Consider the following 18587-nt stretch of genomic DNA (forward strand, 5'->3'; position numbering starts at 1 on the left):
CTTTCTGTGGTGACGGCGCAGACTGATATTTATTAATACAACGAAATGCAATAAAAGCAACACATAACCACAAACCACAGAGGCATAAAAACAACCTGCAATAAAGCTGCCCTGCCTGTACCGAGACCGTCACATATATGTAAGTAGTTTATTATCCAGCACTATTTTTTCAATAAATAAAAGCGGTTTTGGACGAAGTCACAGACGTCTTGTAATAGTTATCAGAAAATATTTAGCTTTTTACTTTCTTTAGTAAATCATAGAGGAGATTGTGTGCTCCAGTGTACGATGGTGTCAGGGGTGGCCCCGAATAAAGCTGTCAGAATGAAATTTCAGCATAGCAATCCTCTTAAAGGGATTAGACATGATTAGAAAAAAACACAGCTATTTTCTCAGAAAAAACAGCGCCACCCCTGTCCTAAGGGGGGGGGGGATTCGTTACTACAGTTGTTCCAGTGTATATATATATATATATTCTACACGTGTAAGGGTAAAGTCCGGCACTACTAGACTGTTGAGGTTATAAAGACTTAGATCACCTTATGACCTTATGCAGCTGCGGGGTGCTCCATAATATACCACAGTCTCCACAATGGAACGAAAAAAGAAAAATGTATTGGCACTCACCACTTATGCTGCTAAAACTTCAGTCATTATTTAAAGCTGGTTAAAATGCTGCAGGCATTCACAGGACTCGGGTTTGCAAGCACACTTTGCAGCAACGTTGAGTGCAGTGAATGCCTGTAACATTTTAACCAGCTTTTAAATAAAGAGTGAAGCAGCAAAAGCGGTGAGTGCCAATACATTTTTTACTTTTTTTTTTAATTGCATACAATTCAGCTCCATTCACTTCAATGGAACTGAAAAGTGCACCCCAACTGAGGGTTATACAAAAGTGATCCTGCACGATTCCGATGGTCTAAAGAGAAGCTAGAGTCGCAGCTCAAGACAGAGATGTAGTGTACTCATGTGGAGGTGAAGTAAAGATAGCCGGATCACCCTTGCCTTTTTTTTCCAGAGCACGGATCCACACTCGGTCAGTGTGCAAAGTCCACATCCCCTACATGTGCTTCATTCATCACCCATAAGAGAAACAGGTCACTGATCTCAGGGAGACCAGTCAAAGGTAAAACTGCCGTTTGCTGGTTAAAGCACTCAATGCAGTGAAATCCTAGGTGCATTGCTGGGAAACATGAATATGCAAAAAAAAGACCCATGGAGCCTCATTTAAGAGTCTCGAAATACAGGACTAGCCAGATATCCCTCCGGGAAGGAGCCAGCCAAGGGGCGGCTCCTGTAGGGAAACCATCAAAACCACCAGGTCTCCATCCACAGACAGCTGTTTCGGGATTTTGCCCCTCATCAGCGTGGAGCAGGATTCTGGCTAGGTGGGAGCAATGCCTAGTAGAGCCATACGAGAAACAGATCACTGATCTCAGGGAGACAAGCCAAAGGTAACACTGCTGGCTAAAGTGCTCAATGCAGTGACATCCTAGGGCTATCTGGCTAGTCCTGTGTTTCGAGACTCTTACATGAGGCTCTACGGGCTCTTCTTTTGCATACTCATTTCAAATCTTCACAATCAAACCTCATCATTTTGATTATTCCCCCCCCCCCCCCCCCCCCCCCCCCCCCCCCGATACAAATGCCGACCAACATTATGGCCAGAATAGTGGCTGCTCTCTTGCTGTGACCCTGACGTCCCAGTGGTTATGTTTCTGTGAGCTTTAGAGGGTATCGCATGTTGTTTGGGCAATTTAATTCCCTTATCTACGACTCTGTATATATCAGACAGACCGACTGAAGTTCACTTTTTCTTTACTTTCTGAGCTTCGTTCATCCATTGTCTCGCTTAGCGGCTGCACCTTATCGCCATGAGAAAAGCAGCAAGGTACCTGCTTAATTCACCATCAACTGTTCTCTCTACTATTCTGAGTTTTTGGACTGTGAAAGTTTCACCTGATGTAACTGATAGACTCGTGTCTGCCGCTGTAAAGAAGGTCACTCTGAAAGGGGGTGCTCACGTTACTCTAATCTCGAGTTCTCCAAAACAATGGTCGACAAGGGGCCATTGTTTCAAAAATTGCTCAGAATTGGCATATAAGCTTTATAGATAGTATTCGCTGTAACTGGGAAACGGGACTTATGTGGCTACGAGGCCTTTCCAAAGATTTGTTAGGTTTTGTCTGGACGCATGCACCTCTCTAAGCTCCGCACCTTTGTAGTTGTGCTATCATTTAGAAACCTGTTTTATAGTGCAAATACAGACTGCCGGATTGGCCATGATGAAGGTCAGACTGCCGGATTGGCCATGATGAAGGTCAGACTATGTTGTGTTGTATACCATACCACTTCCAGATAACCATTCTCTTGGTTAGTCACTATTGGTGTTGAGCAGAGTTCCAGAACTGTTCAGGTCTAACAACATTCTCCACACCCGAACATTCGGTATTTGACTCCTGGCATCTGGACAAGTTGACTCCTATGGCCGTATCCATGTTTTCCTGGCAGCTTTAGGGCTGCATCCAACTTCTCCAGACGCTGTGAGTCAAGTAGTGAACGTTCGGGTTCGGAGAGCGTTGCTGAACCTAAACAGTTTGGCAACTCCTCTCAACACTATTCCCCATGTTTAGGAAAGTTGTCTTATGCTTGTGAAGCTATCAGTGCTATAGAGCTTCTGATGCACTATAGTAGTGAACGAAAAGCTCTTTTGTGCATTTTACAATGTGAATAAGCACAGCCTAAATTATTCTCCTCCTTGTAAAGACCACAAGTATGCATAGAGAGTGCAAGCTGGTCATACACATCCAATAAGGATCTGCCATCTAGGACAGTGTCATGTATATGGGAAAGATATGTGAACTCACATTTAGCTGATTAGCGTCATATTTTACGGGTACGGCCAGCTTTACAATCCAGACGATTCACCCTCAGGGGAAAAAATCTGTATATGTAGCGCCACTTAGAGAAAATTTCTAATCCAAGGGTCTTGCAATAAGAATCAGCTCAGTCTCCGAAATGAAGGAAGGACCCATCTGCATTGTGGTTTTTTAGCAGCCTATCTGTACTTGAGCGTGTAGACAATGGATATTAGGCAATATCGGCACTCCGCATAATTCGGTGTCACTGTGCACAATATCTAAGTAAAGGAAAAATCCCGGAACTCCCGTCTTCTGCAATCCTGATTTATTCCAATCATCGAGAGAAGTGCTGCATGCTTGTTCTTGTATTTTAATCTGTTTCTATTTTCTGACTGTAGTTTTTCTTAATTTCACTTTTTGTACATTGTTATGGTGGCAGCCATATTGCCTGAACTGTTCTTAACAGCATTTAGTGACATGCTTTACAGCAAGACTCATGGACATAGACGACAATAGACAATCTCTGTCCCCTTGAGATGAATGTGAGACATTACTGAGCGCGCTCTGTGACCCTTGAAGAGGTCATTCCACAGGGAGCTGCTATTGTCTCCTCTATCTACTGGTGTCACATGACGCTGCAATGCTGTACAGATCACTTTACTGCAGCCTCCTCTTATCACCACAGACACAGCAGGAAGTCTCTGATTAGTTTTAGCCCTAGTGGTAAAAATGAGAACTGCAAGATATCAGGATTATTTTATAATATAGATAGAAAAATGGAAAATTAGGAAAAATGTCACCAAAATATTTTTTTTAAACGTTTAATATAAAAACATTTACACAATAAGTGATTGTCTGATGAGCCTGTTCCTTTAACAGCAGGTGGAGAGAGGCTCCCAGGTTGGAACTGTGCAGCCTTTCTCTTGACGTATTGAATAAATCAAGGTCGCAGAAGACGCGAGTGCCGGGATTTTTCTTTTGCGTTGAGTGTGTAGTCACACCATCCCCCTATAAGCGACCGGGAGATTATCACTCGCTTTCTATGTATTTTTAGCCTCCGTAAAACAATCATTGCTCGCGATGCAGGTGTAACCCAGCTCTGGTTTCGGTAAACTTTTTCTTTGTCGTTTCCCGTTTCGAGGCTGAATCTATAAGTCGTGCCTTCAGGACAAGGGTTGCAAAGGAGCCAAAAAGCTTACAAAGTATGTTGGCCTTTATCCTCTGTTTATGATCTTAACAATCAAACTTTGGGGAATGTTTTTGTTGGAGCGCACCAGCCCTGTGATATTTTTTGCCTCTGGGGATAAACAGTAAAATCCTAGAATAAGTGGCCGGGCTGCGGAGCCGCTGGTTCAGATGAGCAGCTTCACGGCATGTTTACGGTCCGGCTATTGTTTTTGTTTCTTACGCGGTGCAGGGATATTGTCTCCGAGGACGCAGAGTTCTTCCACAGCGATGCTGCTCCTGCCATCTCTGTGTTTTTGCCTTGTAAGGACATTTTATTGTGTTTCTCTTGTGCTAGAAAATAGTCCGGGGTAGAGAATTAGGTTTTTTATATTTTGGCAGAGGGCGTGGAATTTTATTTGGGTTTATCCAGTCTTTTTTCTCTGGAGAATCACGTATGAACATTTTGGCTTGTCTTGATAAGATTGCAGCCGTACAAACCTCTGGGATCAGCGAGTCTGATCTGTGTTCAGGTCGGGTTTTGACAGCCTCTCTTCACGCACGTGAACCCCGTGAAGGACCTAAATGACCTACTGATCAGTCTGCAGGAACATGCGTAACCTTAAAGTTCTATTCCATTTAATCAACTAGGCGATCAGTGACAACCAGCAAGCACGAGAATGAAGGTTTTTGAGGACTATAGTGAAATGACTGCAGGTGTACAACAAGCTGGAGATCACCGTAGACTTCATTTCCAAGTCCTAAGACTGGAGCTCTGGGGACATGACGAAAAGTTAGGAGTTAGGGTCCTATTAGACAAAGCGATTTTTAATTATAAAAGATCACAGACTAGATCATTTACCGTTAACCTGAAATTGTTCACCATATTACACTGAACAATTAGTAAACTATTAGTAAATTATTAGACATTATTTTGGTGTAAGCACCAGATAAACGATTTCTCGTTGGTAGTTTGGTTATTTCCACTTTTCCACGAAACGATTATCATGTAAACGCAAACAATATATCGATGATTCACATAATTGTCCCGGGCCGATTATAGCTCAAATAACAGTTATATTGTTCGAATTTAAAGGATAATTGTTTTGTGAAATTGCAGGCTACAATTAAACGACTTAGAAGAAAGCGATGTTCGCTTCTTTAGACCGGCACCTAAAATCATCGCTTATCGTTTGCAAATCATTTGGTGTAATAACACGGGATTCAGCCGTTCCCATAGGTTCTGGGGGTGTAATAGCACTGAATCAAATGATCAGTGAGGACTGGACAACCGAAAGAACGATCGAAAGTAACAATGATTGATCCATGTAAAGGTTGAATGATTTCAGGTTGTTCTCCAAAGCGGTCGTATGAGATCAGTTATTGTTGAAAAATCGCTTGGTCTAACAGGACCCTCAGTCTGCATAAAACCTTCAAAGGGAACGTGTTACGATTTACCAGCATCATGTTATGGACCATATGTGAAAGATTACTGGATCATTTATTCATATCTCTGCTCAATCTGATCTTAAGAGTCCAGTGGGCGGCCATAGTAAGTGATTGACAGTTAACTCTATGTATACTCATACAGAAATGGCTAAATGAATTGTCTAGGACCACCCACTGGACTCCTAAGCCCAGAACGTATAGAGACTTTAATCGGTAACTTACAAGTTACAGTAAATCTTTTCCCACAAGACTTTATATAGTTCTGCCCTTGTCGTCCTGCTTTATGATGCTGGGAGACTGAACTGCACATTTCACATGGCAGGATCATCTTAAGACTTAATGCAAACTAACGCTCCTCTAGAAGAGAAATAATTATTAGAGATGACCGCCACTGGAGCAGCTCCAAGAAGTTGGATACCGCCCTAGAGAATCCAGAAAGACATGGTTATGGCCTATGGCTATATCCACCAGGACTCTTTAGGGCTGTATCCAACAACTTCAGCCATCGATAATCAAATGCCGAACGATCGGACTCTAGCTGCTCCAGTTGCACTCATCTCTAATAATGTATTGCTGTATCCATGGGACTCCTGAAGATAGCAGAGGACAGTGCTTGGTGGCCTTCGTCAGTCCTGTAGAGTCTGGACAGAGTGGCAGAGCACATGCTCATTCAGTCAGTTGACGTCATAGTGAATGATGGACTTGCCAGTGGGCAGATCCCCATCAATCCAGAATTTATCACCTGCCCTTTATAGACTTCTCTCGAGGAGAGGTGGTATCCTTCCTATGGCCGCCCTACCGTCACATCTGGTGCGGCTGGTGCTGCCTTGCTGTCCTTTCCTATAGCACATTACATGATACACAGCCGTGTAAGATCACTAATAAAACATTGTTCACACTCCAGACGTCACTCAGCATAAAAGTCACGGTGCGGGAATTCTGCCAGATATGTTTTTAAAGTGTAACGAATGAAGAGCAATTGGCCGCACATTGTGTTCTCCTAAACGGCAATGAGTTTCCACATTCTTGGATCGTTCCTGAAATTTCTTTTATCTAAATCTTCTAATGGAGGCGAGGGAGCGGCGGTGGTCGGAGCAAAGACGTTCACTGTGCTAAGTGAGGTGAAAGGGTGATGCTGTGATAGATCATATGCTCATATAACACTCACATGTCCTCCCGGCACTCAACGTTCAGAAGGCCCCGTCCGATCCTTCATACTGAATACTTGGTCCTTTCAGGTAGATTAATGGCCCTATTCCACGGAACGTTTGTCGTTCATAAATTCGCTAAAACGACCGCTCGTTAACGATTAATTCACGACTATATTTTGCGAACGACAACATATAACACGTGAACGATAACGATTACTTTGCGGTCATTACATGCTCGTTTAAAACGTTCGCCGGGGTGATAATTTGAATACAACACACCTAGTTTTTCAACACATTGGGTGAACGATTTCTAATTCAACAAAACGATTCGCGAATTATCGTTGAAAGACTAAGGATTTTTTTTCGACATGTTGAAAAACATTTTATAACGACTGAACGACGATTTTGCTGTAGTCGTTCGATCATTTACATCTATTCCACGGAACGATTATCGTTAACGAGCGGTCGTTTTAGCGAATTTATGAACGACAAACGTTCCGTGGAATAGGGCCATTAGGCTATTGGCATTAGATGATCATTCGGTCCCACTATGTCCACCTTTCAGTCTGCGCAGACCTTCAGTTGTCAGCTGTATAGGCTTCAGAGCTGCACATCTCCATTAAACTGAGCACAGCAATGGATCAGCCAGGCTTTTGGTCGCCCACTAATTCACTTGGCTTGCAGGAATACACAAAAGATTTTTTGTGTTAATTGCGATGTGTCCATTGGGGTTGCCATAGTCCTAGAAGCTAAAGTGACCACTTCAATGGAACTGAGCTGCAATACCGCACACAGACTGAAGATAAGAGTGGTGCTTTTTCTGAAAGTCAATATTTCTCCTTAAACCCTACAACAGGCTCAAGTATTTCCAGTGCATGTATTCTAGTGGGCAATATGTTATAATAGGAGATAACAGCAGCTTGTTGTTACTATGTTGAAACCATACTGTAAATGCGGGTAACTATGGATTAATCGTTCATTGTTTGTTTGGTGCTGACTCCAAAATCATTGTTAATCGTTCACTAATCATTCCTTGTCATTCCGCATTGTTACTTTTTTTTTTTCTGCTGGGATCAGATGGAGTGAACAATTTTTACTAACTCCCTAATGTTTGGTGTAACATCGTGAATGATTTCAGGTTAACGATAAATGATCTAGTCTAAATTGTTAAAAATCACTTTGTGTAATAGGACCCTAAGTGTTTAGACAACCGAGCGGGGAGGCGACCATCTCCCCCCCCCCCTTTTGTGTCCATGAGACCTGGATGACCCCATAGACTTGCATTGGGAGTCTATCCAGCACAGGGATTAAGCCATCCCGGCTCGTTCTCCCGATCGGTTTATGACCGGTGTGGATTTGAATATATGGAATGGCCATTTGCAAACTCTACATTGGAGGTTAGGTGTGGTATTTCACCACAGTTTCCCATAAAACCAAACCCTAGTGACCACAGTTACTGTAAGGTCTGCTAGAGTCTTCAGAAGAAGTCTATAAGATGCTTGATTGTCTTCCTCTCGGATCTTTCTTCCTCCAGCTGTACTTTAGTGGAGTATTTCATTCGGGGACAGGAAGTAAGTGAATAAACGCATTGATTAGATCTCGTTCCTCAAATAGCTCAAGAATAAATCAGCCCTTCTTATTTTTGGATCCAAATATAACCATTGCGTAATAAGTTATCGAGAGTTTGTTTTGAAGCTTTTTTTCTTTTGGATGGTTATAGGGGTTTGTTGGGAACACATAGTTGGTCTTGTTTTAAACTAGATTCAGTCTTGTAAAAATAGTACAAAACTATGTAGCAGTGATCCGTTTCAAGCCATCAAATGTGAAAAGGGCAAATATGTGCTGAACGTGTGTAGGCCTGATCATGTCCGGCCCTAGATGTCTTAATAATGTCACCAATGAAAGAGGAGTCTGGTCTCAGTATCACTATAAAGAATGATGGTTGACCTAAGGGAAATCAACCTAAACACAGCAGAGACACCATGACGTTTTTCTCAAAGTCGGTGAGCTACCCTGACCTTCTCCAGTCATGGAAACCACCTTAGAACAAGCCACGGTCAAGCATGACATGACCCAAGCAAGGCATCCATCCACAGACAGCTGTTTCGGGGTATTTACCCCTTATGAGTGTGGAGCAGGATTCTGGCTAATACTGTTTGACCTCAGGGAGATTAACCAAAACACTGCAGAGACACAGCCACATTGTTTTCAACATCAGTAAATAAGAACATTGCCCCTGGGAAGACATGTATGTAAAAATACTGCAGAGAGACCATCACCTGTTTTTTTTTGTTTTTTTTTAACGTCTGTGAGCTAGCCAGACCTTCTACCAGGAAGGAACAACTAAGTCGAGGGGGTGTCTCCGGGTAAGGAAACCACCTTCCAACAAGCCACAGTCAAGCATGATATGACCCGAGGCAGGAAACCATCCAAAGACAGCTGTTTCGGGGTATTCTACTAATCCTACTCCGTGAGGGGCAAATACCCTGAAACAGCTGTCTGTGGATGGATACCTTGGATATCTTGGTTGTTCCCAGTAGAAGGTCTGGCTAACTCACTTACGTTGAGAAACACATGATGGTGTCTCCGCAGTATTTTTGCATATCAGAATCACTATAGACTGCCGTATAGGTCTTATTCTTACCTTTTTAAAGGGAATTTATAGACTTTTTTTGCTAATGTTAATGTGATCAATGGGGATTCGGTCCATGCAGTGTTTTAGCAGTAAGTAGCTTTCAGCGTCCTCTTGACTGCAGTACCTGAAGCAGCGCTGATCTCCATAATGTTGTTGTGTCTGGTTGAATGGCTCATTCACTTAGATGGGGTGGGCCTTCAGTACTGAACGCAGGCACTTAGGCTCACTTCCTTTTTCATTCTCGGACATTCTTGGTTTTTGCCATTTGCAAACACAACATTGGAGGTTTGGAGAAAACATTTCTACAATTCTTACCAAATAAAGGGGATTCTTGACTCCCTCAACTCTCTAAAGTAATCTTTATAGTCAAAGCCTTCTAGGAACCTCACAGTTCTTGTAACCACCACAAGGCAGAATGGACATTCTTGGTCAGGTTTACGGGTTGCTGTCCCCAGAGATATTCCCGGAGCAGAAACCATAGGGGGCCTTCACCAGGAGCGAAATCAAGATGTGACAAACCTGAGAATGAGAAAGTGTAAACCAAAAATTGACCAAAACCTGGAGGTCAAATAAGCACCACGCAACAAATCTGAAGGTGGACGGTGTAGACAAAGTCCTGAGGCAAGGCTATGGTTACCGTTAGCCACGTAGCTCAGAAGTTTAGTATCCTCTACACTACCTGCAGATGTCATCGGAGTGATGGAGACGGGTAATGGCTTTGACTGCACAAAGGGTTGCCGTGGTGGTGCTGTACAAGCAACAACAGTCTTTTTAAAAAAAAAAAAAAAAGATGAGGCCAACCAAGTACCACCATATAAATAAACCAAGGCATGTTTACCTCTCTGCGGTTGGGACAGATGAGTCACCTTGGTCCCAGGATCTGTGGACTAGCTTCAGGACAATAGGCCGGCACATCTCCAGGTTCTCGGGTTTCATGTAATTATGTCAGTCACCTTAGAACTTCTTCTATTTGACCTCAATTTGTTCTCCAGCTGCAGCTTTCTTTTGCTTTTCTCTATTGTTCCATTTGTTTCTTCATTAGTGAATTTCTAGATGATTTTCTCATCTGTTTATTTCTTGAAGGGCCGGTGAAGCGCGACTTGTTTTGCCACCTGGGATAACATTGAAATAGCTTTGCCTTTCACCTGCTACAGTACTTATGCGACTGGAAACAATCTTAGATGGGGTAGATTTATGAGCACTTTCTGTCAGCGTATGGTTCCAGTATTGCATCAAAGTCTTCAACGTATGCCATATAAAAAGGTGCACTGAGACGTAACAGCCTGCATGTACCAAAAAGACCCCGCTCCATAGCCTTATTGAGTATGGACCACATGGTTTTACCCATTTGTTGACTGTTAGACTGTTAGGGCCCTATTACACAGGACAATTATTGTTTGAAAAATCATTATACCATTCGGATTTCAATGATAATCGTTTAGTGCAATTGCAGACAGCGATTAAACGACTAACGAGAAATTGTCGATCGCTTGTGTAGACCAGGACTGAAAATCAGTGATCTCCGCAGATCGTTCACGAATGGCTCGGTGTAATAACACATCGTTCCCGTAGGTTCTGTAGGTGTAATAGCTATTAAACGAGTGATCATTGACTACAGGATGATTGCAAGAACGATCGCAAGTAATTATCATCATTCCTGCACCCAACCTGGAAACAAGAGTGGACAACCCCTTTAAGGAGCGGAGATGGAGGTTTGATCCACCAAGGAGGTGATCGGCCAGTAGGGATTGGGGAACCGTTGGCCCTGCCGCTGTTGTAAGACTACGATTTCCATCATGCCTGGCCAGCTTTAGCCGTCCAGTCATCATGATGATTGTATTTTTGCAGCAGCCAGGTCCCCGTCCTTGCAGTAAGTAGTCTCTGGCCCTCCATACATATCTGCTGTCAGCACCATGGCCGGAAGAAATAACAGTCCTTCAGATCTCAGTGTTTCCTTAAGTCTCGGTTGGTTTTAGAGTCTCTTCTTGGCCTCGAGTACATTGTTTCCTCTTGCTGAATCTTTTTCCGTCCGTCCTTAGAAGTGTCCCTGGAAGTATCTATTCTGTGACCATAACGGGACTCTTCACAGGAAGAAGCACGTCTTGTCCGACAGAGTTACTTCCAAACAAGACAGCCTGGAACCCAGAGGGGCGTCCCCTCGGGACCTGACACATTTAGAAAGAACCGCACAACATGGCAACTTTCTGGTGGACTATTCTATCTGCCTCATGTCTAATATATACGCTATTAAGACTCCGCTCAACCAAACCCCCCCCCCCCCCCCCCCCCATGAACCTAAAAGATGGCTTTGGCACAGATGCTGATTAAAGGTCAAGTTCAGCAGAAAATGTTTTCTTTTAAATCCACTGATGCCAGAAAGTGCCAGAGATTTGTTTTCCAGTACTTATCAGCTGCTGTATGTCTTGCAGGAAGTGGTGTATTCTCTCCAGTCTGACACAGTGACACAGTGCTCTCTGCTGCCACCTCTGTCCATGTCAGGAACTGTCCGGAGCAGGAGAGGTTTTCTATGGGGATTTGCTGCTGCCCTGGACAGTTCCTGACATGGACAGAGGTGGCAGCAGAGAGACTGGAGAGAATACCCCACTTCCTGCATGACATACTGCGGCTGATAAGTACTGGAAAACTGGAGATTTTTTAATAGAAGTAAATTACAAATCTCTGGCACCAGTTGATATTTTAACTTCCCCTGTATTGTGTAACCAGCGATATAACTGGTGACGGCCCATGTCCATGTATGACTATGTGTACTGGCGTATATTCTGTTTATTTTTATATGGGGTGGACTTGTGCCAAGCTCTCTTACTCCATCACCGGGGCGGCATTATACATGGATAATAGATACCCGTCATGTCATTCTGCGTGCAGGTGGCGGCCGTCATTTATAGACGCTGTCATTCCGCAATCACTTTCCACTTTCACTTCAATGATTTGTTGAAATAAGCAACGAGCGTGACCCGGACTATTCCAAACAATCCAGGCCTGATGTGTATAGAGATAGGTAATGATATAGATAATATACATGTGAGGAGAAGGCTTACATCTTGTCTTGTAGCGTATACAGCGTATATATAGTACTGACCATGTCCAGCATCGTCCTCAGAGGAATAATGGGGCAGGATCTGGTGCACTACATCTACCAGCAATCAGATCAGCACAATATGTTCACATCCCCACTGATGGCTAGAGTGAGCCAGGAGAGGTGACCTCCGTGGGCTTCTCTACATTTTATAGCTGTCACTATGGGGCACTGTGTAGGGGCATCATTGGGGTCACTAGGGGGCAATGTGCTAACACCCTCACAGGGCATCAGTAGGGTCACTAGCATTATGGGCACTGTGCCTACACCCTTACAGGGCCATCAGTGGGGTCACTAGGGGGCACTGTTCCCACACCCTCACTGGACCATCATTGGGGTCACTACTCCCTTTTATTACATTCGGTATCACTTGTTTTGTGCTTATTTGATGCCGTGCGATGGGTAGGACTTGTGATACTTGATCTGCGTGGAAATAGTTGAGAACTATTTGTATGTTTGGCAGGACGCAATCACCTAGAGAACACTGAAATATCTGGATTATTTAGGAATTTTATATTGAATCTGCCATGAGAAATGTATTAACCCTCTTTATGGTCCGTATGGCCGTGATACAAGACTATACACGCCTGCGGCGCATTACAGGAGGAAGAGGCGATGGGTATTGGGAGGTTTTTGAATGTCTGTATTTCTGTTACTTGTATTAGTGATTGTACAGTCTGAGGGTGCTGCTCCCTGTAGGGTCAGAGAGATTTTCCATTGACGTCTTAAAGGGGAACTCCAGTAAAAAATCATTTCTTTCAAATCAGCTGGTGCCAGAAAGTTCCATAGATTTGTAATTTACTTCTTTATAAAAATCTCCAGTCTTTCAGCACTTACCAGCTGCTGTATGTCCTGCAGGAAGTGGTGTATTCCCTCCAGTCTGACACAGTGCTCTCTGCTGCCACCTCTGTCCATGTCAGGAACTGTCCAGAGCAGCAGCAAATCCCCATAGAAAACCTCTCCTGCTCTGGCTCAGGGAAGAAACAGAGTGCTGCACATCACACCTATGGCTGATACTAGTGCCGCTTGGCTAAATAAAAAACACATCAGAATTTTGTGTATGAATTGATCAAGCCATACTGCCCCATGTACCTCGTGCCGGTATCTGATACACATGGGTCCCTACACTAAGTCCACACCGTGCCAGTCAGTGGCCACCAACCCCGCAGGCGTGCACTCTCCTGCTCTGGACAGTTCCTGACATGGACAGAGGTGGCAGCAGAGAGCACTGTGTCAGACTGGAGAGAATACACCACTTCCTGCAGGACATACAGCAGCTGATAAGTGGGACCAGTTGATTTGAAAGAAAAAATTTGTAAACAAATGTCCCTTGAGGTAAAAGGATTGGGTATGTTTTATACATTGTATGAAGAGTCAAAGAGTTGTTCCCGAGCTCCTAAAGTGCACCAGGCTGTAACACCTCACTCCCCCTCCCATCCCTGAAGCTGCTTGTGACTCAGCTGTCTGTCAGGCAGGCAGGGGGAGAGAGGAGGCGTCCAGCTTGCAGCTATTCAGGAACTTTCTGACTCCTTGTACCAAAGAATAAAATAATTTTTTTACATTGTGGAAGCACAGATGGATATATGGAAGGTACCAGGTGTCTCCTTGTCCTAACAGATATGTAACAGCGGGATGGGACAGGAAGGACAGCTGACAGATTCCCTCTATCATTCACATTAGATGGTTGTCTGGGTACTATGTGAGACCATCTCCACTCTCAGCATCTGCCATAGCACATAGCAGTATCAGTGAGCTGAGTGGTCTTATGTATTATTGTCCTGACATAGGAAATGTGTGGGGTCAGAGGGGTCAGACATGTCAGATTTCATCACAGCCAGTGCTATATTCCTGCAGGAGGTACACCGATGCCAGGGTGGTCCTAATCCCCCAATGTATTGAAATAAACCTGGAGCCTATACTTAGAGGGGACAGTCATGTCTTCAGACCTCCTAACCGAGCGGCTCGGGGTAATCTGGTGGCCTCCATCTTTGCCGCTAATGAATTTAGGGACTATAAAGTGTTCATATTCCTCTTCCAGCTATTAGACTGTAAGCTCTTTGGACATCTCTCTGCTTTCTATTCCAGGTTAATTCTCTATGTTATGTATCTTCTTTCTATATTAGATTTTTCTCCGCTCCTCTTACTCTCTAATACTCTGTAGCCGCTTGTTCTCCTCTTACTCTCTAATACTCTGTAGCCGCTTGTTCTCTGCTCCTTTTACTCTCTAATACTCCGTAGCCGCTTGTTCTCCTCTTACTCTCTAATACTCCATAGCTGCTTGTTCTCCGCTTCTCTAATACTCCGTAGCTGCTTGTTCTCCGCTCCTCTTACTCTCTAATACTCTGTAGCTGCTTGTTCTCCGCTCCTCTTACCCTCTAATACTCCGTAGCTGCTTGTTCTCCGCTCCTCTTACTCTCTAATACTCTGTAGCCGCTTGTTCTCCGCTCCTCTTACCCTCTAATACTCCGTAGCCGCTTGTTCTCCGCTTCTCTAATACTCCGTACCTGCTTGTTCTCCGCTCCTCTTACCCTCTAATACTCCGTAGCCGCTTGTTCTCCGCTTCTCTAATACTCCGTACCTGCTTGTTCTCCGCTCCTCTTATCCTCTAATACTCTGTAGCCGCTTGTTCTCTGCTCCTTTTACTCTCTTATACTCTGTAGCCGCTTGTTCTCCTCTTACTCTCTAATACTCCGTAGCCGCTTGTTCTCCGCTTCTCTAATACTCTGTAGCTGCTTGTTCTCCGCTTCTCTAATACTCCGTAGCTGCTTGTTCTCCGCTCCTCTTACTCTCTAATACTCTGTAGCCGCTTGTTCTCCGCTCCTCTTACCCTCTAATACTCCGTAGCTGCTTGTTCTCTGCTCCTCTTACCCTCTAATACTCCGTAGCTGCTTGTTCTCCGCTCCTCTTACTCTCTAATACTCTGTAGCCGCTTGTTCTCCGCTCCTCTTACCCTCTAATACTCTGTAGCCGCTTGTTCTCTGCTCCTTTTACTCTCTAATACTCCGTAGCCGCTTGTTCTCCGCTTCTCTAATACTCTGTAGCTGCTTGTTCTCCGCTTCTCTAATACTCCGTAGCTGCTTGTTCTCCGCTCCTCTTACTCTCTAATACTCTGTAGCCGCTTGTTCTCCTCTTACCCTCTAATACTCTGTAGCCGCTTGTTCTCCTCTTACCCTCTAATACTCTGTAGCCGCTTGTTCTCCTCTTACTCTCTAATACTCCGTAGCTGCTTGTTCTCCGCTCCTCTTACCCTCTAATACTCTGTAGCCGCTTGTTCTCCGCTCCTTTTACTCTCTAATTCTCTGTAGCCGCTTGTTCTCCTCTTACTCTCTAATACTCCGTAGCTGCTTGTTCTCCGCTCCTCTTATCCTCTAATACTCCGTAGCCGCTTGTTCTCCTCTTACCCTCTAATACTCTGTAGCCGCTTGTTCTCTGCTCCTTTTACTCTCTAATACTCTGTAGCCGCTTGTTCTCTTCTTACTCTCTAATACTCCGTAGCTGCTTGTTCTCCGCTCCTCTTATCCTCTAATACTCTGTAGCCGCTTGTTCTCTGCTCCTTTTACTCTCTAATACTCTGTAGCCGCTTGTTCTCCTCTTACCCTCTAATACTCCGTAGCTGCTTGTTCTCCTCTTACTCTCTAATACTCCGTAGCCGCTTGTTCTCCTCTTACTCTCTAATACTCCGTAGCCGCTTGTTCTCCTCATACCCTCCTATACTTCGTAGCCGCTTGTTCTCCTCTTACTCTCTAATACTCTGTAGCCGCTTTTTCTCCTCTTACTCTCTAATACTCTGTAGCCGCTTGTTCTCCTCTTACTCTCTAATACTCCGTAGCCGCTTGTTCTCCTCTTACTCTCTAATACTCCGTAGCCGCTTTTTCTCCTCTTACTCTCTAATACTCTGTAGCCGCTTGTTCTCCTCTTACTCTCTAATACTCTGTAGCCGCTTGTTCTCCTCTTACTCTCTAAAACTCTGTAGCCGCTTGTTCTCCGCTTCTCTTAGGGCCCTATTCCACCAGACGATTATCGTTCGCATAATCGATAACGATTAACGATCTCAAATGACCGTGATGCGAAAGACCTGAAAACGTTCACTCATTTCCATGGAACGACAATCGTTACTTATGATCGTATTTGCGATAGTTTTTTCTTTGCTATTTCTTCGCTATTGCGTTCGTATCTACTGCGAACGACCGAACAATGTCTTATTCAATGCGAATGATTTGCGAACGTTTTGCGAACGAGCAACGATAAAAATAGGTGTAGCTTATGAAGCGATCAACGATTTCTCGTTCGGCCGTTAATCGTTAACTGCATTTCAACCAAACGATTAGCGTTTAGATTCGAACGATTTAACGATAATCTGAACAATAATCAACCGGTGGAATAGGGCCCTTAGTCTCTAATACTCCGTAGCCGCCTCTTCTCCTCTCCTGACACTTGTTATAGATCTCTAGAGAATCTCCAGATCTCTTCGGCCTTAAGTCGTCTCTTTTATGAGTTGCTTTTTCCCGACCCTGGTCAGGTCTGTTCTTTGTATTCTCTCCGCCCTCTCCACCTCCCGCCCTATTTATGGAGGAGATCTCTTACGTGGAAAGGTCGCTCTGTGTCTCTTACAGTGTATAGATCTCCTCCATGTTCCCGGTCAGCCATGCTAATTTCGCCTTTCATCCTGTTTACTGCATCTCAGGCGGTTTTTCTTACCTGATTTGTATTTGTGGTCGGCAAACGTCATTTATCCATCTGAATATTTCACATTGCATTTCAAGGAATTATCTGTAGATACTTAAGTGTTTTTTCTACGAAGTTATATAGATTTGTAATTTACTTCTATTAAAAAATTTCCAGTCTTCCAGTACTTTTTAGCTGCTGTATGTCCTGCAGGAAGTGGTGTATTCTTTCCAGTCTGACACAGTGCTCTCTGCTGCCACCTCTGTCCATGTCAGGAACTGTCCAGAGCAGGAGAGGTTTTCTATGGGGATTTGCTGCTGCTCTGAACAGTTCCTTTAATGGACAGAGGGGGCAGCAGAAATTAATATCTATATAACTTTCTGACACCAGTTGAATTGAAAGGAATTATTTTGGGTGAACGACCCCTTTAAATGTTCAGATACAGATAGGGGCTATAATATAAGTTATTTATGTCTTCCAGGAATTGACTCTCGTTGCCCCTGAGTCACCGGCAGAGCAAGCGAGACGAATTTTCCAAACCTACGATCCAGAAGGTGAGTGTATGTCACGTGTTTGCCGTGTATATAGAAATTATTTGCACTTGGCTTTAGACGATCCCTATGATCACAGCGAAATCCTAACACGGCAGCTTGATCCTCGTGGGCGGTGCCAATTACATTATTTAAAGGAGTTGTCTACTTTGGATGGCTTTAACAGCATCTTGGTGCTGGAAACCCCAGTGATTGGCTGTCATCCATAGGGAACCAAGAAGTAATTGTTAAACTTCCCTGCACTGCCTCCACAGGCGAAAGTAGGTATTACACAGTGCCATTGCAGTCAGTGGGTGTCTCTGTAGTAAGTGGACATGCAAGGTCCTCCAGGGAAAGAGACACTCTTGGTGGTTGCTCTTTGCATACAGGACAATGGCCCTTATAAGTGGACGCCACTAATCTTACAGCTTTCCATTTACTATACCAGACGGACTCCTACAGGTAATTGATCCCCTGATTACAGCCAGTTACCTTGGAATATGAGCAAAAATCATAAGCGGAGAAGTTTTAAGGGGATTTTCAGGACTTTCTATAAGACATAAATATCCGATTGCTGGATGGGAGACTCCTGACTAGTGTTGAGCGGACCTGCAGAACTGTTCAGGTTCAGCAACATTCTCCAACCCAAACGTTCAGCATTTGACTCCCAGCAGCTGAAGAAGTTGGATGCCGCCCTAGGGAGTCTTGGAAAACCTGGATACAGCTTAGGCAAGTATGCTAGAACTCTAGATATCTGCCATGTGTAACTGGTTAATGCAGAGTCAATAGAAGCATAGACAATGTCGGCAGATAAAGGCCCCCCCCCCCCCCCCGCTCCATCTAGTCGGCCCTATTAGTATCCCCCTTATTAGTTTAGGATAGATATGGTATATACCAGGCAGGTTACATTTACTCACTGTAGATTTACCAGCCACATCTGCTGTAAGTTTGTTCCAAGCATCTACTACTCTTTCAGTAAATATTTTTCACATTGCTTCTGATCTTTCCCCCAGTAATCTCTTACTGTGTCCTCTT

At 44.1% G+C, this 18587-nt stretch overlaps 1 protein-coding gene across 2 annotated transcripts in view; it reads left to right on the plus strand.

Moving 5' to 3' along the window:
• MINDY3 (MINDY lysine 48 deubiquitinase 3) overlaps positions 1–18587 on the plus strand; it is a 77796-nt gene that overhangs the window by 39196 nt on the left and 20013 nt on the right. For both annotated transcript variants that reach the window (XM_069959478.1, XM_069959479.1), the window contains one exon: positions 17504–17576. In XM_069959478.1, coding sequence (XP_069815579.1) covers positions 17504–17576 — 73 coding nt within the window. The remainder of the gene's footprint in view (positions 1–17503; positions 17577–18587) is intronic.

Source organism: Dendropsophus ebraccatus, chromosome 2 (genome assembly GCF_027789765.1).
Source record: "Dendropsophus ebraccatus isolate aDenEbr1 chromosome 2, aDenEbr1.pat, whole genome shotgun sequence".
Taxonomy (NCBI): Eukaryota; Metazoa; Chordata; class Amphibia; order Anura; family Hylidae; genus Dendropsophus; species Dendropsophus ebraccatus.